The following is a 16818-nucleotide window of genomic DNA, read 5'->3' on the forward strand; positions in this document are numbered from 1 at the left end:
TTCTAAACATGAAGAAAAACATAAGTTAGACAAGTGTTTTTTAAGCAGTAGATCTCAAAGGATTCATAAAGAATTTGAGTCTCGTAAGTTTCTCTGCACGGAAAAGCTACAGTGTGGAATTTGGGTATGCTCAAAGTTGTCCAAAATGTCCAAAGTTGACCTGAACAAGGATTAGGAACTATTCCAGTCACAACAGAACCCTACAAGTGTTGAGATGCCTCTTACAAAAACAATCTGCCAATCAACAAACCACAGCAAAGCGTCCACTTAATGGAAGACCTCAAAGTGAGTGAGAAAAATAATTTTCACAAATGCACATTCTGTGGAATCTCAGAAGGAGAGACGAGAACATAACAGGTATAATTTTTACTCTTACAAGATCTTTATGTTAACATGTATTTTATTGCATTGTGCATCTTAATTGGTTAGAATAAATAGTCTGGATCTAGAGCACAGATCTCAAATTGATGCCTAAGGGTTGGCTAAGTGACTTGGATGTGCCTCTCCCCAGTGCCCGATTTTCCATGGTGCCTCCCTACAGCAGTACCTCCCACACAAAATTCCCTTTCCCTCCTGCTGATGGCTGGGTTTTCCAACGGCAGCACCAGAGCCCAGAGCTTGGTTATGGAAAAAAAATTATGATCCCTTCCCAGTTATAAGCAGAGTAACTTTTACAACTATTAAAACCTCCAAAAAAGTTATTTGCCAAACCTGTCCTGCCTGCACACTTGGTAGGCAGAAGATTTTTAACCCCCTGCCAAGTATGACTTGCACAGACTTTTGTTTACTAAATTACAAAACTGTTCTATAGCACATCACCAAATTTAAGTATTGCAAATTAATTAATGCACATTTTTCGACTGCAGGAATTTTAAAATCAATAGTATCAATTTGGAAAAAAGACTTTCCTAGTAAGATAAAGATATTCCTATTTAGCAATAGGAAATATTCTGTTAAAATTTTACTGATGATCTGCTTGCCAGATTTCTGAAGCATGATGAACTGTGTGCTTTTACTGCTCTTTTAAGCAACTGGCTGTAATATCAGTCCCTGTTAAGACTTTCAATTAATGTTAAGATCTTATTTAATGTTAATCCTTGAAGCAAACTATTTTTTAGTTGCAAACTAAGTTTTACTTGCTTTTGAATAAGCTAAAAAGTTGGTTTAGCTTTGAGTTATAGTTACATAAAAATACTCAGCAGTCACAGAAACTGCATCAAAATCAAGTATCTCATATGATTGCACAATTTGCACAATCTCAGTAAAACCTAAGGTGGAAATTACTGAATACAGGAGGGGAATAATTTCCAAAGCTAACTGAAAAAAAAACCCAAAAAACCAAACCCTTAAGTCTAAAAAATAATACAGCAGTTAGCTGTCATTTGTAATACAATTTGAAAACTTAAATTCTGTAGATAACATTCCATTCCTAATACTTGAGCTCAAAAGAATCCTTTCATGTTATTTTTAACCAACCTCCTCCTCCACCAGATTCTAAAGAACAAGTACTTAGGAAGTTCAATGCAGAACACTCTCTGTGCTCTGCCAGAACAATGCTTTAATTAAATATTGACCCCCTTCAGGAACAGAATATCAAAATGGTAGGAAAGCAGCCCTCAAACCTTGTGGGGTTTTCCTACAGATTGTCAGAGCAAGGTAAAATCAGGCACTGCTGTTCTTGTTAGATCTCTAACAGAAGCATGACTGGGTCTCTCTCACTGCATAGCCAGCCTTTTCCTGACTTCTATTCCTTCTGTAGCAGGCAAATGGAAATGTTTCAGGGAAGACTCAAGTGCCTTCTGTTTCTCAGACTGTTGAAGAAACAACAGAAGTTTCAAATGTGCTTTAGTGGGAAAGTGAGAGTCTACACCTCAATATTTGATCCAATAAATCTGACAGATTGGAACACAGGGGTTCCACCATCTTCCTTAGGTCCCCAGAAAATGGCATGCAATGTAGGAGTAGGACAGGAAATCAATTTGGCTGCTCCAGAAAAATTTAATTTTGGTAATTCTCCCAGTGGAGGCCCATGTTGTTGATTTGGTTTTTCTCCTGGACTTTCCTAAGAGAATGTTTTTAAAATACATCAACAAGATTCAATTTCTTTCTGAGAACATCTCAAGGAATACAATTAGAAGAGAAAACCCAAATAATCAGAAATTAAAAAACCCTCAGCCAATTACAACTTCACCTCATTCCTTTTTAAAAATTACTTGCCTTACTTGATGTTTCTTGAAATCTTGCCTAAAGGAACTTCTTAGAAAACCTACACTGATGAACCCCAGAACTAAATTTGTGGGAAAAGTGGCTTCTCCTGTAGAAGGAGAGTTAATGCTTTCAAAGCTGAATGCACAGCAGAAAATAATTTATAATTGTTCTTTGCTAGTTTGTGGAGGTTTTTGAGGGGTTTTTTTTGAGAAAAACCTGTATTTGAAAGTTTTCCATGTGGTACTAACTTCCACCTCACTTTGTTGATACAGCAAGTGAATACATAGAGTATTTTTCACATAGCTGATACGTAAACTGAGTTTTACCTTGCCGGAACTTTTAATCAGATATTTTTTATTTCATGTCAAATACACATTTAGAAATTTCCCTGATATCATCTATATACAGGATAATTAAGTTTTTAAAACCTATATATATTTTTATTTGCTCAAATTGTAGACTGAAGCCTTGAAAAGACAAAAGCATAATTTCTGTCTCTGCTACACTTCATCTGGAAAACTTTTTAACTCAAGGCAGACATCAAAAACAGGATGATGATATTTAAGAACAAAGGTGGAGCTGACCCTTTAAGTAACAGCAACTCTAACAAGAGTCTACCAAGGGGATTATGGTGTATCAGAGCTTCTAATTCTAACTCATGTATGTCAGGGATTTGGGAGGAGGGGGAACTGCATCAGACCAAATAAAGATCTGTGTTTAGGCAGACAGAATAAACCCAAGTAATCAGCTTAAGTTAAAACATTTGTTTCTAGCTAACAAGCTTAGTGCTACAAATTACTTTCTCTAAATAGGCTGACAATTCTTCCACTTAAATACTACCTGTCTTGGACTTGCCTTTGCAATTTACCACAAATACTGAGGTATTTGCCCTGATGTATTTTCTACTAGTCTTATTTTTTTGTACATGGTTAAAGCTCATGTATTGTCTGTCTTAAAAAGGTTGGGGCAAAAAGAATAATAGAGACAAGCATCAGTAGTGTTTTAGGTAAGGTTTGGACTCAATGCAAAGAACTGTGTTGGCTGAATTATGTTCATGGTTGACAGGACAAGGACTAGCACTGGAAATAAATTTAATTTCACGCCACTTGAAACATAGACACAATATTCCTCTCACCTTTTGACTTTAGTCTTCAAAATGGAAGTGATCTGAAGTCACTTGCCAGAGTTCTTGAAAATAAGGGTGCTATAAGGTTTGATGGGGAGCAGTTCTCTCACAGGGGTCATATTTTATCATTGCATACAGGAAATAGAAACCTTTGAAAGGCAATTTGTGCACAAGAGAAGGCTTTCCTTTTCCTTTCTATAAGGGGAGGATTCAGAATTCAAAATTCTTTGACCTTGTTAAGCAAGCTGAGAAAAACATTTAGTCATGCATATTCAGAGAGGATTTCAGTTTACTAAAAAGAAAGCATTCACTTGATATAGGTAATCATTCATTAGGGGAAAGTAAGCGGTACTTGAAAAAACACCCATTACTTTCCTAAAAATTTATGTCCCTGGCCCTAAAGATACTATGGAATTAAAAGGCCAAATACGATCAAGATAGGCTCAAATATCCTTTGCTCTGCCTGTAAGGCTCATGAATGGGTGAATGTCTCTGGGTAGGGATAGAAGACACTGTCTTGAGTCAGCACAGATTTAGGTTTTTGTGGTGGTTCCCTGAGCAGAAATTGCACATAGCTGTACAGCTCTATTGTGGGTATTGAAACAGTGAGATTGGTAACTATGGGAGTGCATACTTACTGCTTGAACTTTTGGAGTTTTGTTACCAGAAGTGCCTATCACTTCATGGATTTTTGAAATGTGGTCCAGCTCATTAGATCCAAGAAAAGAGGCTGGAAACTGCAAGGTAAGAAATGTTATTAGTAATAAAGAAGGCACAGTTTAACTGTCACTTTTGATTAAAAAAACCCTTTTATGAGGAAGAGAACATGGTAGAATTATTCATTTGTGCACAGTTTAATACCTTTCAACAACTGGAGGATAATGTGAGCAGCAGAGCAACACAGCTGCTGGTTTGGATTGAAGGAATAGCTTGGGTTATTAAAGAGAAATCTGTAGCTGCCCTCCTCTGCTGTTTTGGGGCAAAATATGTAAAGAGATCATCCCTTGTGGTGAAGGGCAATGGATCTGGGATTGTGTTTGCTTCTAGTAAAGTGGAACATCCTGGAAGTTCTTCTTGTTCATTCATGTGTTCTTCTCATTTTAAGACAAGAATCAAGCAGTCCCTCTTGTTGTGCATGCACACATAGAAATATATTTATAACACTCCATTCCTAACAAACAGGTTCTTTAAAAGCAGCAACACTGGAAAGATGATAATTTGAACTGCATTCCTGAGCTTGATCCTCACTTGCAGAGTCCTTGAAAACATTGTTATCATATTAAAGCAATCTGACTTTAGTCAGGTCCACTAACATTTATTTCCTGCACTTGTTGCTTTTTTCCTTGGGCTTATAATTTAAGAAACACTTCAGTAGCACATGACTCTTGAAAGCAAAACACTCATCCCCTTTGTAGATGTGAGAAACTTCTTTTTAACTGTTTGCAAATTCAGTGAAACAGCTGGCTGCACACTGCTCTGAGTGTCTTCAGAAAGCTTAGAGTAGAGGAAGGAGAGAAAAGATCTGATTCACATTGTGCAGCTGCATCAAGACATGCAGCTGGGACTAGCTTCTGTGTGAACTGAAAAACGTGCTGTCGTCAAATGTAAAACTGTAACTAAGTTGAAAGCAACTGCAATCCACTGAAAAGTGCGATCCAGGAATCAGGATTTATAGGGAACAGAAAGGGAAACAAGATTTGAAAGATCAGCATGGCCGAGTAAAAGACTTTTAGTTCTTATACAATGTGCTGTAAAGCATAAAGGCTTATGCAACCATTCAACAGCAACAACTGTAGGAGGCACTGAAAAAGAAACAAACCTGTCCATAATTGCCTTTAGTCTGGCAAGACTGTATCTCTTTAAATTCATTATATTCCAATAAACATCCCTCCTTTCTCTGAACGCACCTATAAGGTCTCTGAAAATGTTCAGTGGTTGCAGAGTGAAGTTTTTTACATTAAGCTGAAACTACAAGGAAATATCTTCAAGGTTTGGGTGTTTTCCCTAAGAAAACTTAAGTTTGCAGTATGTAATTTTCTTACAAAGCTACAAAGCCCAGCTGATTCAAGCTGAAATTAAAAAACTAAGCATTCTTAAGGCTTTTGGTCCCAATTTACTTTGCAAGAGTACTGCCACACTTGGGATTTTTCTTTTAACATTTTCTGGCTAGAGAAGTAGAAATGTTTCTACAAGTTAGCAGGCAAAGCATAATGGTTGTCATTTAATGTGATGGTGATGGCAGCAGCTGCACTTGCCATGTGGAGGAGGAAAAAAAGCAAAGCAAATGTTATCAGTCCTGGTTGCATATCAGAGACAGCAGTGTGGGAGGAGAATAACGAACTGCTGCTGTTGCTAGGGCACAAAGATATTGGAGAAATACTCATGGTGGCTATTTTTCCTTTTTTCTTGAAGACCAGTGACAAATTTTTTGAGTTATAGTTTCATCATCACCAAAAATGTTAATTTGTGTTTTCCTGAAATCTTCCTTCATCAGAACCTGATTTCAAAATATAACAGCACACAAGATCTTAAGGGCACAGGGGTCTTGGACACCCTGTACTATAAATCAAAGTTGTAAGTCAGAGGGAGTGTATTCTTTAATCTCCTCTGTTTTTGCAGAATGTATTAGTAAGTCCAAAAAAAGTGAGAAATATTTTACCATTAAGTGCATTAACAAGACTAAGGATAGTTTGTGATGCTCATGAGAGGAAATGAGCCATACTCTACACAGAGATAAAGCAGACGAAATAGATTTTTACTAAATACGAAGCCATTGGGGCAAAAATGTTCAAAAATATTTCTTTGTAAATCATTTTTATTTGTACTGTGTTCTCTTGAACTGCTTTACTACTAACCTGCCACAGGGTGAAGAGTGTGCTGGACCAGACAGACTTACTGCCTCATGAACCCTGCAGACTAAGCACAGAAGCTTCTTCTACAAATCTTTGGAAATGAAGATCATATTACCCAAATCACATGCTCCTAATTTATTTACCTTTGATTATCTTGATTAATGATAAGCAAAACCCTCCACTGAACACAGTACCCTGTGATTTCATAGAAAACACAGCCAGGACTCCACATGCCAATTTTGTAACTCTAGAGCCCATTTGTAAGCAAACATTCAGGTGCTCAGTACCAGCGTGGGGAAGTACTGTGTGCCTGATGAGAACAGATACTCCTACAAGATCCAAGATCTCTTAATTTCAGGGTGTTCTGCTGCAAAAATAAATAAAGTGTTTCCACAAATTACAAGCAGTAAAATATTCAAGCAATGACTGTAAAATAGTCGTTGTAAAAGAAATCACAGATTACTTTAAGAAGAAACTTTCCAAAATCAAGGGTAGAAATATCACAGCAGTAAAGCTGCATTAAAATAGTAAGTAGCTCCAGGCATGAAGATACCTGTGTCCATAGTATGTAATGCAAATACTGTTCTGTACATCATGAAAAGAAAGGTCTAAGAGCATAGGGACTATCACAGGAGAAAAGGCTGCTAAATAGGACATCTAGATTAAGTTATTAGAGTTCTTTTGTTTAGCAGTGATATAATAGGTGTATTTGGCTTCTCCTGTACACCTCTATGACTCAAAAGAAAAATTTATCTTCAGAAAATAAAATTTCATAAACTGAATTTAAAAATCCTTGCTTTTCAAACATTAGCAAAATAACTTTCCAGAACTGTCAGGAGAGATAGTTACAATTAAATCTTCTGAAGCCACTATCTTCTGCTCTCTTTTGTATGTGTAACTTCCACTAAATGTAGGAATTGAATGTAGAAAGAAAGAGCTGCAAAACTGAATCCTATTTCCTGTATCTAGATTAACACAGAAAGAAAAATATATATTAAAAGAGGCTAAAGAGCAGGTTTTTAGGTTGGGGGAACACATGCAGGGTGTAAGGTATCTCAGTCATTTCAGGTTTTAGCAAGTAGAAAGATTGTTCATTTCCTTAGATCAGGAATACAATAACTGTCTATGTATTTCTTAAGAAAATGTACTTTTATTCATGAAGAAATATTCATTACCTTCTCAGTGTAAAGAGAAAATTACTTATATACTTCACTTCTAGTTAAATATCCTCACACAGAATTAATTTCCTTTATTGTTATGTTTTCTTGTGGCTCGTCTCTCTGAAATATCACATTTCTGTACTAATACAAAAAAGATAAAAATTACCAGTGCTTCCAGTTATTTGTAACAAAAATACTTAAAGAAATCAGCACTTCTTTCAAACTTACCAACAGAATAGTAAAAAATTAAATTTTGCCATCATGGTGAGACAACAGCTACATATGGGAATGGGGAATGGGCAAGTCCAGGAAGGAGAGGCCAGGCTTTCTGCTTCTGCTCTCACCAGGGCTACCAGAGGGTTACAAGTGCCATCCCCTCGCAGGAGGGCTTCCTGCAGCAGGTACTAGAGCTCCTTTGGGGTGCTGGCAGCAGCTCTGCCTCTGCTCTCCCAGGGCTCTGCTGCAGGCAAAGATATAGCTGGGCCACGGCCTTTTCTCTCCCTGCAGCAGTCAGCTGCTGCCCCAGACAATTCTGTTTCTGCCTAGAAAAGACCCTGAAATAAATGTATGCTACATTTGTTGTAAAACTTGCCGAACCAGGTCTTTTACCTATGTACGCAATCTAGAGACTTCCATATCTGGTACATGTTGTTCCTGATTCTTTTTTTTTCAGGCAATGACTTTCTCCTTCCTAGAATAAAATTTCAAGTTGTGTGAATCCTTTTTAGGAAAGAACAAATAAAATACAAATACCATAGTCTTCAGCTTCCAGAGGTGCATTGATATCACCTTTTTCAATTATACTACTTCTGTCATTTATAGCTAGCTTTGTAATTCATTTTCCACTCAAATTCTGACATAATTTATATTTCAACCAGAACAGCTCAGCTAACAATTGTCAACTCAATACTCTGTAAGATGCCTTAGTTTTTACTGCATGCATTACTTGCAGTATCTATTTCCCCAAGTTCTAGCAGCACTGCAGTATTTAATTTCCAAGTATCTCATTTCCTCTCTACTCAAGGTAATTGTCCTTCAGGCTGAAGATTTGTATCAATCACCTCAAGTTACCGCAATGGGTAAAGGACTGTGATTCACATCTGAATTGCAAATTAAAGGCTAACCTATGTAGTTTAGCTTGCTGTTGCTGTTAGGCAATAATTACAGTTATAAAATTTATCTGTTTTTCAGAGCCATTCAGTAACTGCTCAGCTTTTTTCTTTTATAGGCTCCAAAGGTCTTTTAATCTTGCTGTAATGCCTTTATGTAACGCTGCAATGCCATCAACGGAGGCAGAAATGATCACATTTTTGAAAAACAAAGCAGGTACTGATCTGTGTGATGACAGTAGTATGAGTAATTGGCTGGGGAGGAGGAGGGAGATTATCAGGACAGTAACTCATTGAGGCCAGAGCCCCAGCAGCCAGCGGGACTTGTGTTCCCAGCTGATTACAGTGCTCCTCCAGGCAGCCACATAATCCACTGAGCAGGATTAGATCACAAAGCACTTGGAACAGAGTACCATTTACATCAGGAATTGTAGTAGTAGTGCCTCCATAGAGATAAATGGTGCTTTCAACATCAGGACTTCTGTCATTTATAGCGAAAAAGATTATAAAATGCAGCTATTCAAATCAATTTAGATTATTATTTGTATTTAAGGAATCAGGCCTTCATAAAAAGAAGTCATGCTCAACTGCTTTTCATTACATGTCACTAGAAAAATCTGGAGCAGATGCTCTTCTACTTCCAGGTTTATCATTGGAAAGACCTTATTTGGCAGTAATGGTGCAGTGAATCCTAAGGCAGTGGCACTTGACTTGGCACTTCTATCATTTCTCTTGAGAGATCCTCCACACCTCTCTCTCAGACACTTTTTTCATTGCTTTAAATGACCAAACTGCTGTTGATTAAACAAAGGGCAAGACTGTTTTTCAGTTATTAAATGCTTCCACTATAAATAAACAGCTAGACAATTATGACTTTTTGTAAAGACAAATAGGCCTGATTGAAGTGACATGGATGTTTTTTTAAGAAAAAACCCCAAAGTATCAGCTTTCCACATTAGTAGCATTACAGTGAACTGTCCTCCTAATTACAGAAGTGTCTCCATACTCCTTGTCAAATTAAAAATTCATTTTCAGTCCACTTCAGTTCACTCTCCTATTATATTCTAAGATTTCACAAGCTCCACCCCATGTGCCACCACCTTATACAACATTAAAAGTAAGGCACTGTATCATGGTAAACACAGTCCAGACTCAAAATTCAGACCATAAAGAAGAATCAGCAATTTACAGAAGTTCATGTAAACCCGGATTAATGTTCAGATAAATCCCTAACTGCATTTCAGATTACTCTTGAACACAGATTTCATTTTGAACTGATTCACCGTGCCATAGAAAAAGAGGTTACTACAACTAAGTGGAGAAAAAAATAATCTTCTGGAAAACTTTGAAAGAACTTGCATTCTTAAATAATAAAAAAAATAATCAGAACATACTGAAATGATGGTTCTCATTTCCATCTGAATACCATGCTAAATATAGCAAACCCAAAATGTCTTATTAAAACTAGTACACATTAATGTCTACTTCAGCAATCAGCAAATAACTCAATTTTAATCTCACATTCTTATCTAGGTCAGAAACAGAGTTACTCCTTTTGTTAGAGATCTGAATAGTCAGTGTCACCAATGTCATGTTCAGGGGCAAGTCTTTATTGTATTACACTGAATGACAGTTGCATGTTCAGTTATTTAAATTAAACTCACAACTGTGAAGACATTACAAATTCTTAATTATTAATTTTAAAAAATCCTCTTTTATTTATGAATTGTAAGCCCCTTCATTTGCTGTATCCAGTTCCTTTACTGTTTATGTAAGATCTGGTTTTAAATCAGCTTTTGTTCTCAACTGTTTTTGGTAGGAACTCTTCCTTGACCTTTATGGTCTCTGACCTGCTTCAACAAACAGCTCCAGAATTTTTAAATATAGGAGGGATGAGAGAACAATGTTATTTTATAAAGAAACTTAGTGAAAGGCTTTTTTACTAGGTATGAAAACTGAAAATCCTTATTCACTGATTCAATAGTTTTGAAACAAACGACAAATATGTTTATTTTTTGTTACATAAAGCAATTATTTCGTGTTTTGCAGTCAAGGTTTTTTGACTGTAGAATAGATGGCTATGGACTTGACTCATGGGAAACCTGCATGCACCTATGTCTTAAACAATTGGGTATATTCCACTGGCAAGAACTAAAGGGTAAAGCAGTACAGCACCAAATTCCCTATGAGTTTTATAATCTGTAACAGTGAACAAATAAGTGAAAAATTATTAATTCCACTTTGTGATCTACACAAGGAGAGTTTGTGTTTCTTAAGTAGATGCTACATACCTTTTATCTGCTCATAAATATTCATGGCCATAAATTCACATACCAGTGAAAGGGAGCCAGGATTTTCATCACTGCAGAAACAAATAAGGAGACTTTAAACTAGAAATAAAACTTACATATTTATTTGTACACAGCATAGGAAAACAGTACTTAGTTTAACCAGTATTAAAATGGACATGTTCATTTTTAATTGATACTGTCTCATGGAAGTTTTTAATCATCTGAGGTATCATAGTTTTAGTTTATGCTATCCAAAGTGCCCACTACATAAGTTAACTGATTTATTCCATGAAGCTCTTCAAAGGCATGTTTCTGGGCATATCACATTGTTCAGAATCAAGAAATTTCCAGTAAATTAACTGATACAAGCTTTCAATAAAAGAGAGGGAAGCCATTACACGGTATGTGAAAATACTTTTTATTTAAATCTCCAATACTGTTCTATTGCATGGAAATGAGTACCTGGCTGGAATCACTGTTTTGCTGACAACAGCAATTCAAAGTATAATCATGATGTAATACATCTGACACTTTACTTTCCATTTCACTGCCCTGCAGAGGCAGACATCTTTAGGTCTTTGATTTTTCTTGTAAGATAATTGCATTACAGTCCATCTTCCCTGTTGTGTTAACCCAGCCGGTAAAAGCTTGAGGGTACAATCTGCAGTTCAGCTTGCAGACAGACTGCAGGAGCTCGGCAAGCTGGCTTGCCAGCTGGATTACACTGAGTTAACACCACAGCAGCTGAGGTTGAGAATTCCAGAAAGCCAAGCTGCTGACACGATTAGTGGCTTCCCATATATTTGTAGAAAACGGGCTTGGCAATAGCAGTGTAGTACCCAAGCCTTGTACAGAGAAATAAGACAGCCTGAAGGGCAAGCAAAAGTATTTCAGAGCAGTCAACAAGTTTTTTGTCAAGTATTTGAATAATGAAGGATATGTCTGCTGTTGCATAGTGATGAAATGTACCATGCAGTAATGGAGTAAATGCTGTCATAAAACATGATTACTCTGAGACAGAACATGTTCTCAGAAGACACTGAAGTGCTTAATGAGGCAAGGAACCCAACTTTATCACTGACACCTCTTTCCAAAAGCATAGCTCAGCTACTGCCTAATTCTGAGATCTAAACTTCAACTACTCGCACAGAGGTGTCTGTACAGTTGCCTATGAAATGATACTGCCAAATAGTTTGCCTTGATTCCTAGTTCAAACTAAGTGAAGCCAAGATCCTTAAGTACCAGAGGCTATTTCAGCAGATAAGCACTGAGTGTGCTTAACCAGAGAACTGAGCCATGGTGTACAGTTAAAGCCAGTTAATTGGATATGGGACATGGGTTGAAGTCACCAGCAAATCTTACATATTATGAGATGAAATTGAACTATGTTTAGCATATATTTAGTTTTTAATTTTAATACTAATGATGAAATATTTTTGGTCTGTTGGAAAAGAAACAAAGAATGCAAGAGCTATATCAGGCTTTCTAAAGAAAGGCAGGTGTAGACTTCAGATTTTGAGAAACCTGTTGTTTTTTTCTTTCTGTTGAAATAAAAAGCTGATTAAGAATCTACAAGATGTCTCTAGACTCAGAAGTTACTGGATATTGTTCAAATACTGGAATAAAGAAAGAAAACAATGCCCCATGCATACAAAACAACTTTATGTAAACATAAAGATAGTAGGATGTAGACTCAGCTGCCTTAGTGCTTGTATTTATCTAAGATTATTCACTTGTTCTGCACCAAAGTTGAATTAAACAGAAAAGAGGAAGACCGACTTGAAGCCAGGGACTGTATTATTGTTGACTTTTTCCCCTGCCATGAGGCTGTCAGAACTTTAGTCTGTCACTGAACTTTCAAATGCAGGGCCCGATAAATTGTTTGCTTGCTGTTTCTTTATGGAGAAAATCAGTAATTAATAAATAGCTTTATTCCTTCTTGCAGCTTGGAGTAGCTGGGCTTACCCTAAGAAGAAAAGTAGTAATGTGTTGTGCTTCAGATGCCAGATACCATGCCAAGGAGCTACCCAGCAGGAATTTAGTGATGCATAAGAGTATGGATGATACTGTTTACTCTGTGCTGCTGTAGCATACATTCCAAACATTGCTCAGTGGGATGCATTGCCAAATTTAACATTTAAAATTAAGTTTTGATGGAAACATCTTGCATGAAAAATAGACACTATTAAATTACTGTGTATATTATTTCATTGGCCTCCTAGGCTTTAATAAACAAAAAACCCATGCTACAGAAACTTTGCAAAGGAAACAGGAAACAAAGAGCTTTGCACGCTATTGAATGGATCAGAGCAGGACATACGTCTTTTCCCAGTCAGACTTACAGCTAAACACCAAAACAATATTCTCCACTTTGAAATGAGGAGAAATACCTTATATGGGGAGGTTCTGTTTAAAATAATGCTATAATCTGTTAAAAGAGTTCACGTCATCAAAAGAATTTGTCAGTCAATTTATCAAAGGGTTAAAGGCTTAAAAGATGTTTTAGATGAAAAGATGAAAGAGAGTGTGCTTGTTGAGCCTTACCACTGAGTTGTATACATCTGCTCTTGATACAGTTAAGCAGATAGTTTAAATACTGTTTTGATCATAAATTGGAAAATTCTGTCAATTGTAAGTAGTGTATAAATGGACCAACAGATCTCTAACTATATAACACAGAATCAGAAGCCACGTCACTTGAAGATACTTCTCTTTTTTAACTGATATTCTTTGAAGCTCTGAGTTACATTTTGAAATCTCACATAAGAGCAAAATGCCCCATTTCACTTTGTATGTACAAATGAGTCATTCCCAGTGATTTCATTAGGAACTTGATATATTTAACTGAGAATACAAAATCAGTAACCCAAGAGGCACTGGTTGGCACTTATATACTTGGAGGACAATGTCAAAGCTATGTCTATTTAGACACAGTCGTCTCCTCTATTTTCCTAACTGATAAAAAGCACCTATTTTGTGACCATATAACATCTGGACAATGAATGTAAATATAAAGGCAAATATAAAGGAGAACTAATGCTATACATTGACTAAGGACAAATGCACTGGTTTTAATCTTCATTAAAACAGTACTTAAATAGACTGAAAAAAGTATTACCTAGGGAGAGGACTGACACATTTCCTCCAATTATTATTTACAGCTAAAAGAAAAACAGCAGAAGTGTATTCAGTGCATTTGGCGAGGCAGAAATCAACTATTTAGTCCTCATTCATCTTGTTTCACCCTCGACCCAGTGGCCAGGCACCATTTAATACAGTGGGTGACATCAATTAGAGTACTCAAGGAAATAACCCCCCAGTGCCAAACAGGAAGGCAGCTCCCCTTTCTGTACCACATGCAAACCTTTTTAATTCATGTGTACTTAAAAAGCTTCACTTAGTCTTAATTTTGTGTTCTCTCACTGAATTTAAACATGATTTTCTGTAGAATTCCATGATTAATTATGCATACCTTTCAAAACATTGCTTCACGTGCTTACTTGCATAGTACTTTCCTTCCCTAAGACTCAGTTTCTCCAGAACATCAGAAAATGTTCCCTCTCCTTACCTTAGCAACTGGTATTTTAAAAACAAAAATATACTGTTTCAGCACGTTTGAAATTGTTATGAAGACTGTTTATCAATCCTTACTTGACTTGTTAAATGCTGACTAATGGAAAACTTTCAAATAAAAGAGGCATTTTGTTAATATGTAAGTTGAGAGAAAATAAAATTTTAAACACCAAATGAAGTTTTGCTGCCCAGATTACAGAAATATATATTCTAGAGAGCAGAATACAGTAATTAGACAATAAACTACCACCTCCTTGCTCAGAGACAGGATGCCTCTTCACATAGCCCTTCCTACCTTTTTTTATGCTGCAGAAAATGAGTAACTCATATATGAATTTATTCTTTGCTTCTTTCACAAAAAAAAAGAAACAAAAACCAAAAAACTCCCTTTATTTACAATGTACTGAAAACAAAATTACATTGGGAAGAAAGTGTATCATGGAATCATTGTTCCAACATGGGGGTTATTTGTCGGGTTTGTTTGTGGAGGTATTGCTTGTTTCTGTTTTTTAAATTTTATTTTAAGCAAAGCAGTTTTTGATTTTAAAGGTTTATTCCCATACTAAATTCAGATATGAGATTTGCATTGGGTCAAAAGTAATGTTTGGCTTTGCTAATGAAGTGCATCAAATACAAGGATGTGAAAAATCAGTCAATTCTAATTCTGCAGAACTTTAAGGGATGAAGCAGATAAGGGTTATCAAACAAAGTTTTATTTATATTAATTTTCAGAATTAATCAGAACTGACTTTTTTCTTTCCTCTTTTATTCTCCTTCAGCTTTGTGATTAACTGTTCCTTACCAATCCCAGTGCCTAGTTCCCTTCACCCACCTCATCCTCCTATTTCCTTTTATTTTTAGCACCTACAGATTCTATCCTTGATAATTTTTTCAGTAATTTCACCTGAGCAAAATCCAGTTCTGGTTAGCTTTATGCTGCTGTAGCTTTTGACATGGTCTTATTATTCAAGAAAGATGCAAACCCAGTCATTTTGAGGGAGGCAGGGCAGAAAACCTCTTTTATCATGTTCAGCCCTTTATGGGTGTCAGAATAACTGGGAGTCTCAAACTATGTGATAGCAGTAAATTCAGTGTAGCTGCCTGTTATTAGTCACTGTGACAAAAGTCCCTAAGGCAGGGACTTGGCCTGTGACAATCAGCACTTTGTGAGGCACCTTCCCTGCCTGGTGTGAGGACTCCTTCTAAGGTCACTTCTCAAGCAGTTTCTTTGCTACTGCCTTGTTTTGGAAGATAAGAGAATTTACTAGCAGACATGGGGGCTATTTCATGCCAGTTGCTCTTTGTGCCCAAGATTTCCAGATATGTTTAATTTACAAGTATAAACACAGCCTTACAGTGGAGAAAGCCTGCCAAGAAATTTGGCAGAGGGAAAAGCTACTTAGGCAGGGACATTCTAATGCTATCTTCCAACTGACAATCAATGTGTGTTGTCTTATTCTCTTTTCATCTCCCCAGCTTTCATACTTGTTTCTGTTTAAAAAAAATCCCAAACAACAAAAAAGTGCTTTCTTTCCTTGTGAGACAGATGTTTGTGTTTTAATTTGTAGAAACCTTCCTCTTGCAACCTCTCTTTCTTCAATATAGTAGCAGCACTTACATGAGAATTGGCAGGTGATCTTCTCATTTTTATCATCTGCTGCTTCTGTTTTCTGATCATTATTGATCATGCTGCATCATAAACTAACTAATTAGGCCATCTAAATTTGAAAAATTGGAAATAGCACAGTAATTTAAAATAAATCACACCTATCTAATACACTCAATATAGACAATTTATATAGAGCTATTTTAAAAGTAGAAACTGAATTTGAAAATCATTGTGGGTAAAGGAGGCAATCTCTAACAAAGACTCCAAAATGGGGAGGAGACCACAGGACTGTTTAATTGCTTTGTCTGTTATTTGATAACTGGGCAGTTAGTGCTTCAAGCAAGCTGCTCCTCAGCCTTCGCTAGTTGAGACTGAGGAAATAATGTCTTGTCAGGAAAAATCACCATGTTCTCTATCCCCACGTTAGGTTTTAATTTCCTGTCTAAATTGCTAAATATAAGATGGAGACTGTAAATTCAGACTACTTAAATACTACTCTCACAGAATTCAGTGTAAGTGGAGTTTTTTGGTAGCAACTGATACCCTCCAACCAGTCAGAAACACACTGGCTGTGTTATATGTTCTTATAATGTCAGAGCCAGCCCTGGGGGCAAAATATACCCAAGACAGACACAAAAAAAGTTGGCTATTTGCTGATTTATTCTTTTATTCTAATAAATGGCCATCCTGTCTTCTTTATTTTTTTTCTCTTAAATACAAGTAATTGATTCTCTGGCATAAAAAAAAAAATTCAAAATCATATGATCTGAAAATAAGATCTTAATATCTATGGCATACCAGCCATAGTGTTAATGAACCAAAGTTCTTAGGCAGAGAAATGCAGGGAATGCATTACTGTACAAATTTATTGAAAGTATTTTCAGGTATTT

The 16818-nt window shown here is 36.4% G+C and overlaps 1 protein-coding gene across 1 annotated transcript; it reads right to left on the reverse strand.

The window, feature by feature from the left end:
• Window positions 1-1314: 1314 nt before the first annotated feature.
• On the reverse strand, window positions 1315-16733 carry MOK (MOK protein kinase). Its single transcript, XM_088058070.1, is given in 7 exon segments — window positions 1315-3529; window positions 3973-4071; window positions 6362-6553; window positions 7964-8037; window positions 10747-10817; window positions 14219-14309; window positions 16727-16733. Coding segments are annotated over 7 exon segments (711 nt in total). The 3' UTR covers window positions 1315-3352.
• Window positions 16734-16818: the final 85 nt, after the last annotated feature.

Source organism: Pseudopodoces humilis, chromosome 7, assembly GCF_049639895.1.
Source record: "Pseudopodoces humilis isolate 2021_Gansu_Grassland_sample_001 chromosome 7, ASM4963989v1, whole genome shotgun sequence".
NCBI lineage: Eukaryota > Metazoa > Chordata > Aves > Passeriformes > Paridae > Pseudopodoces > Pseudopodoces humilis.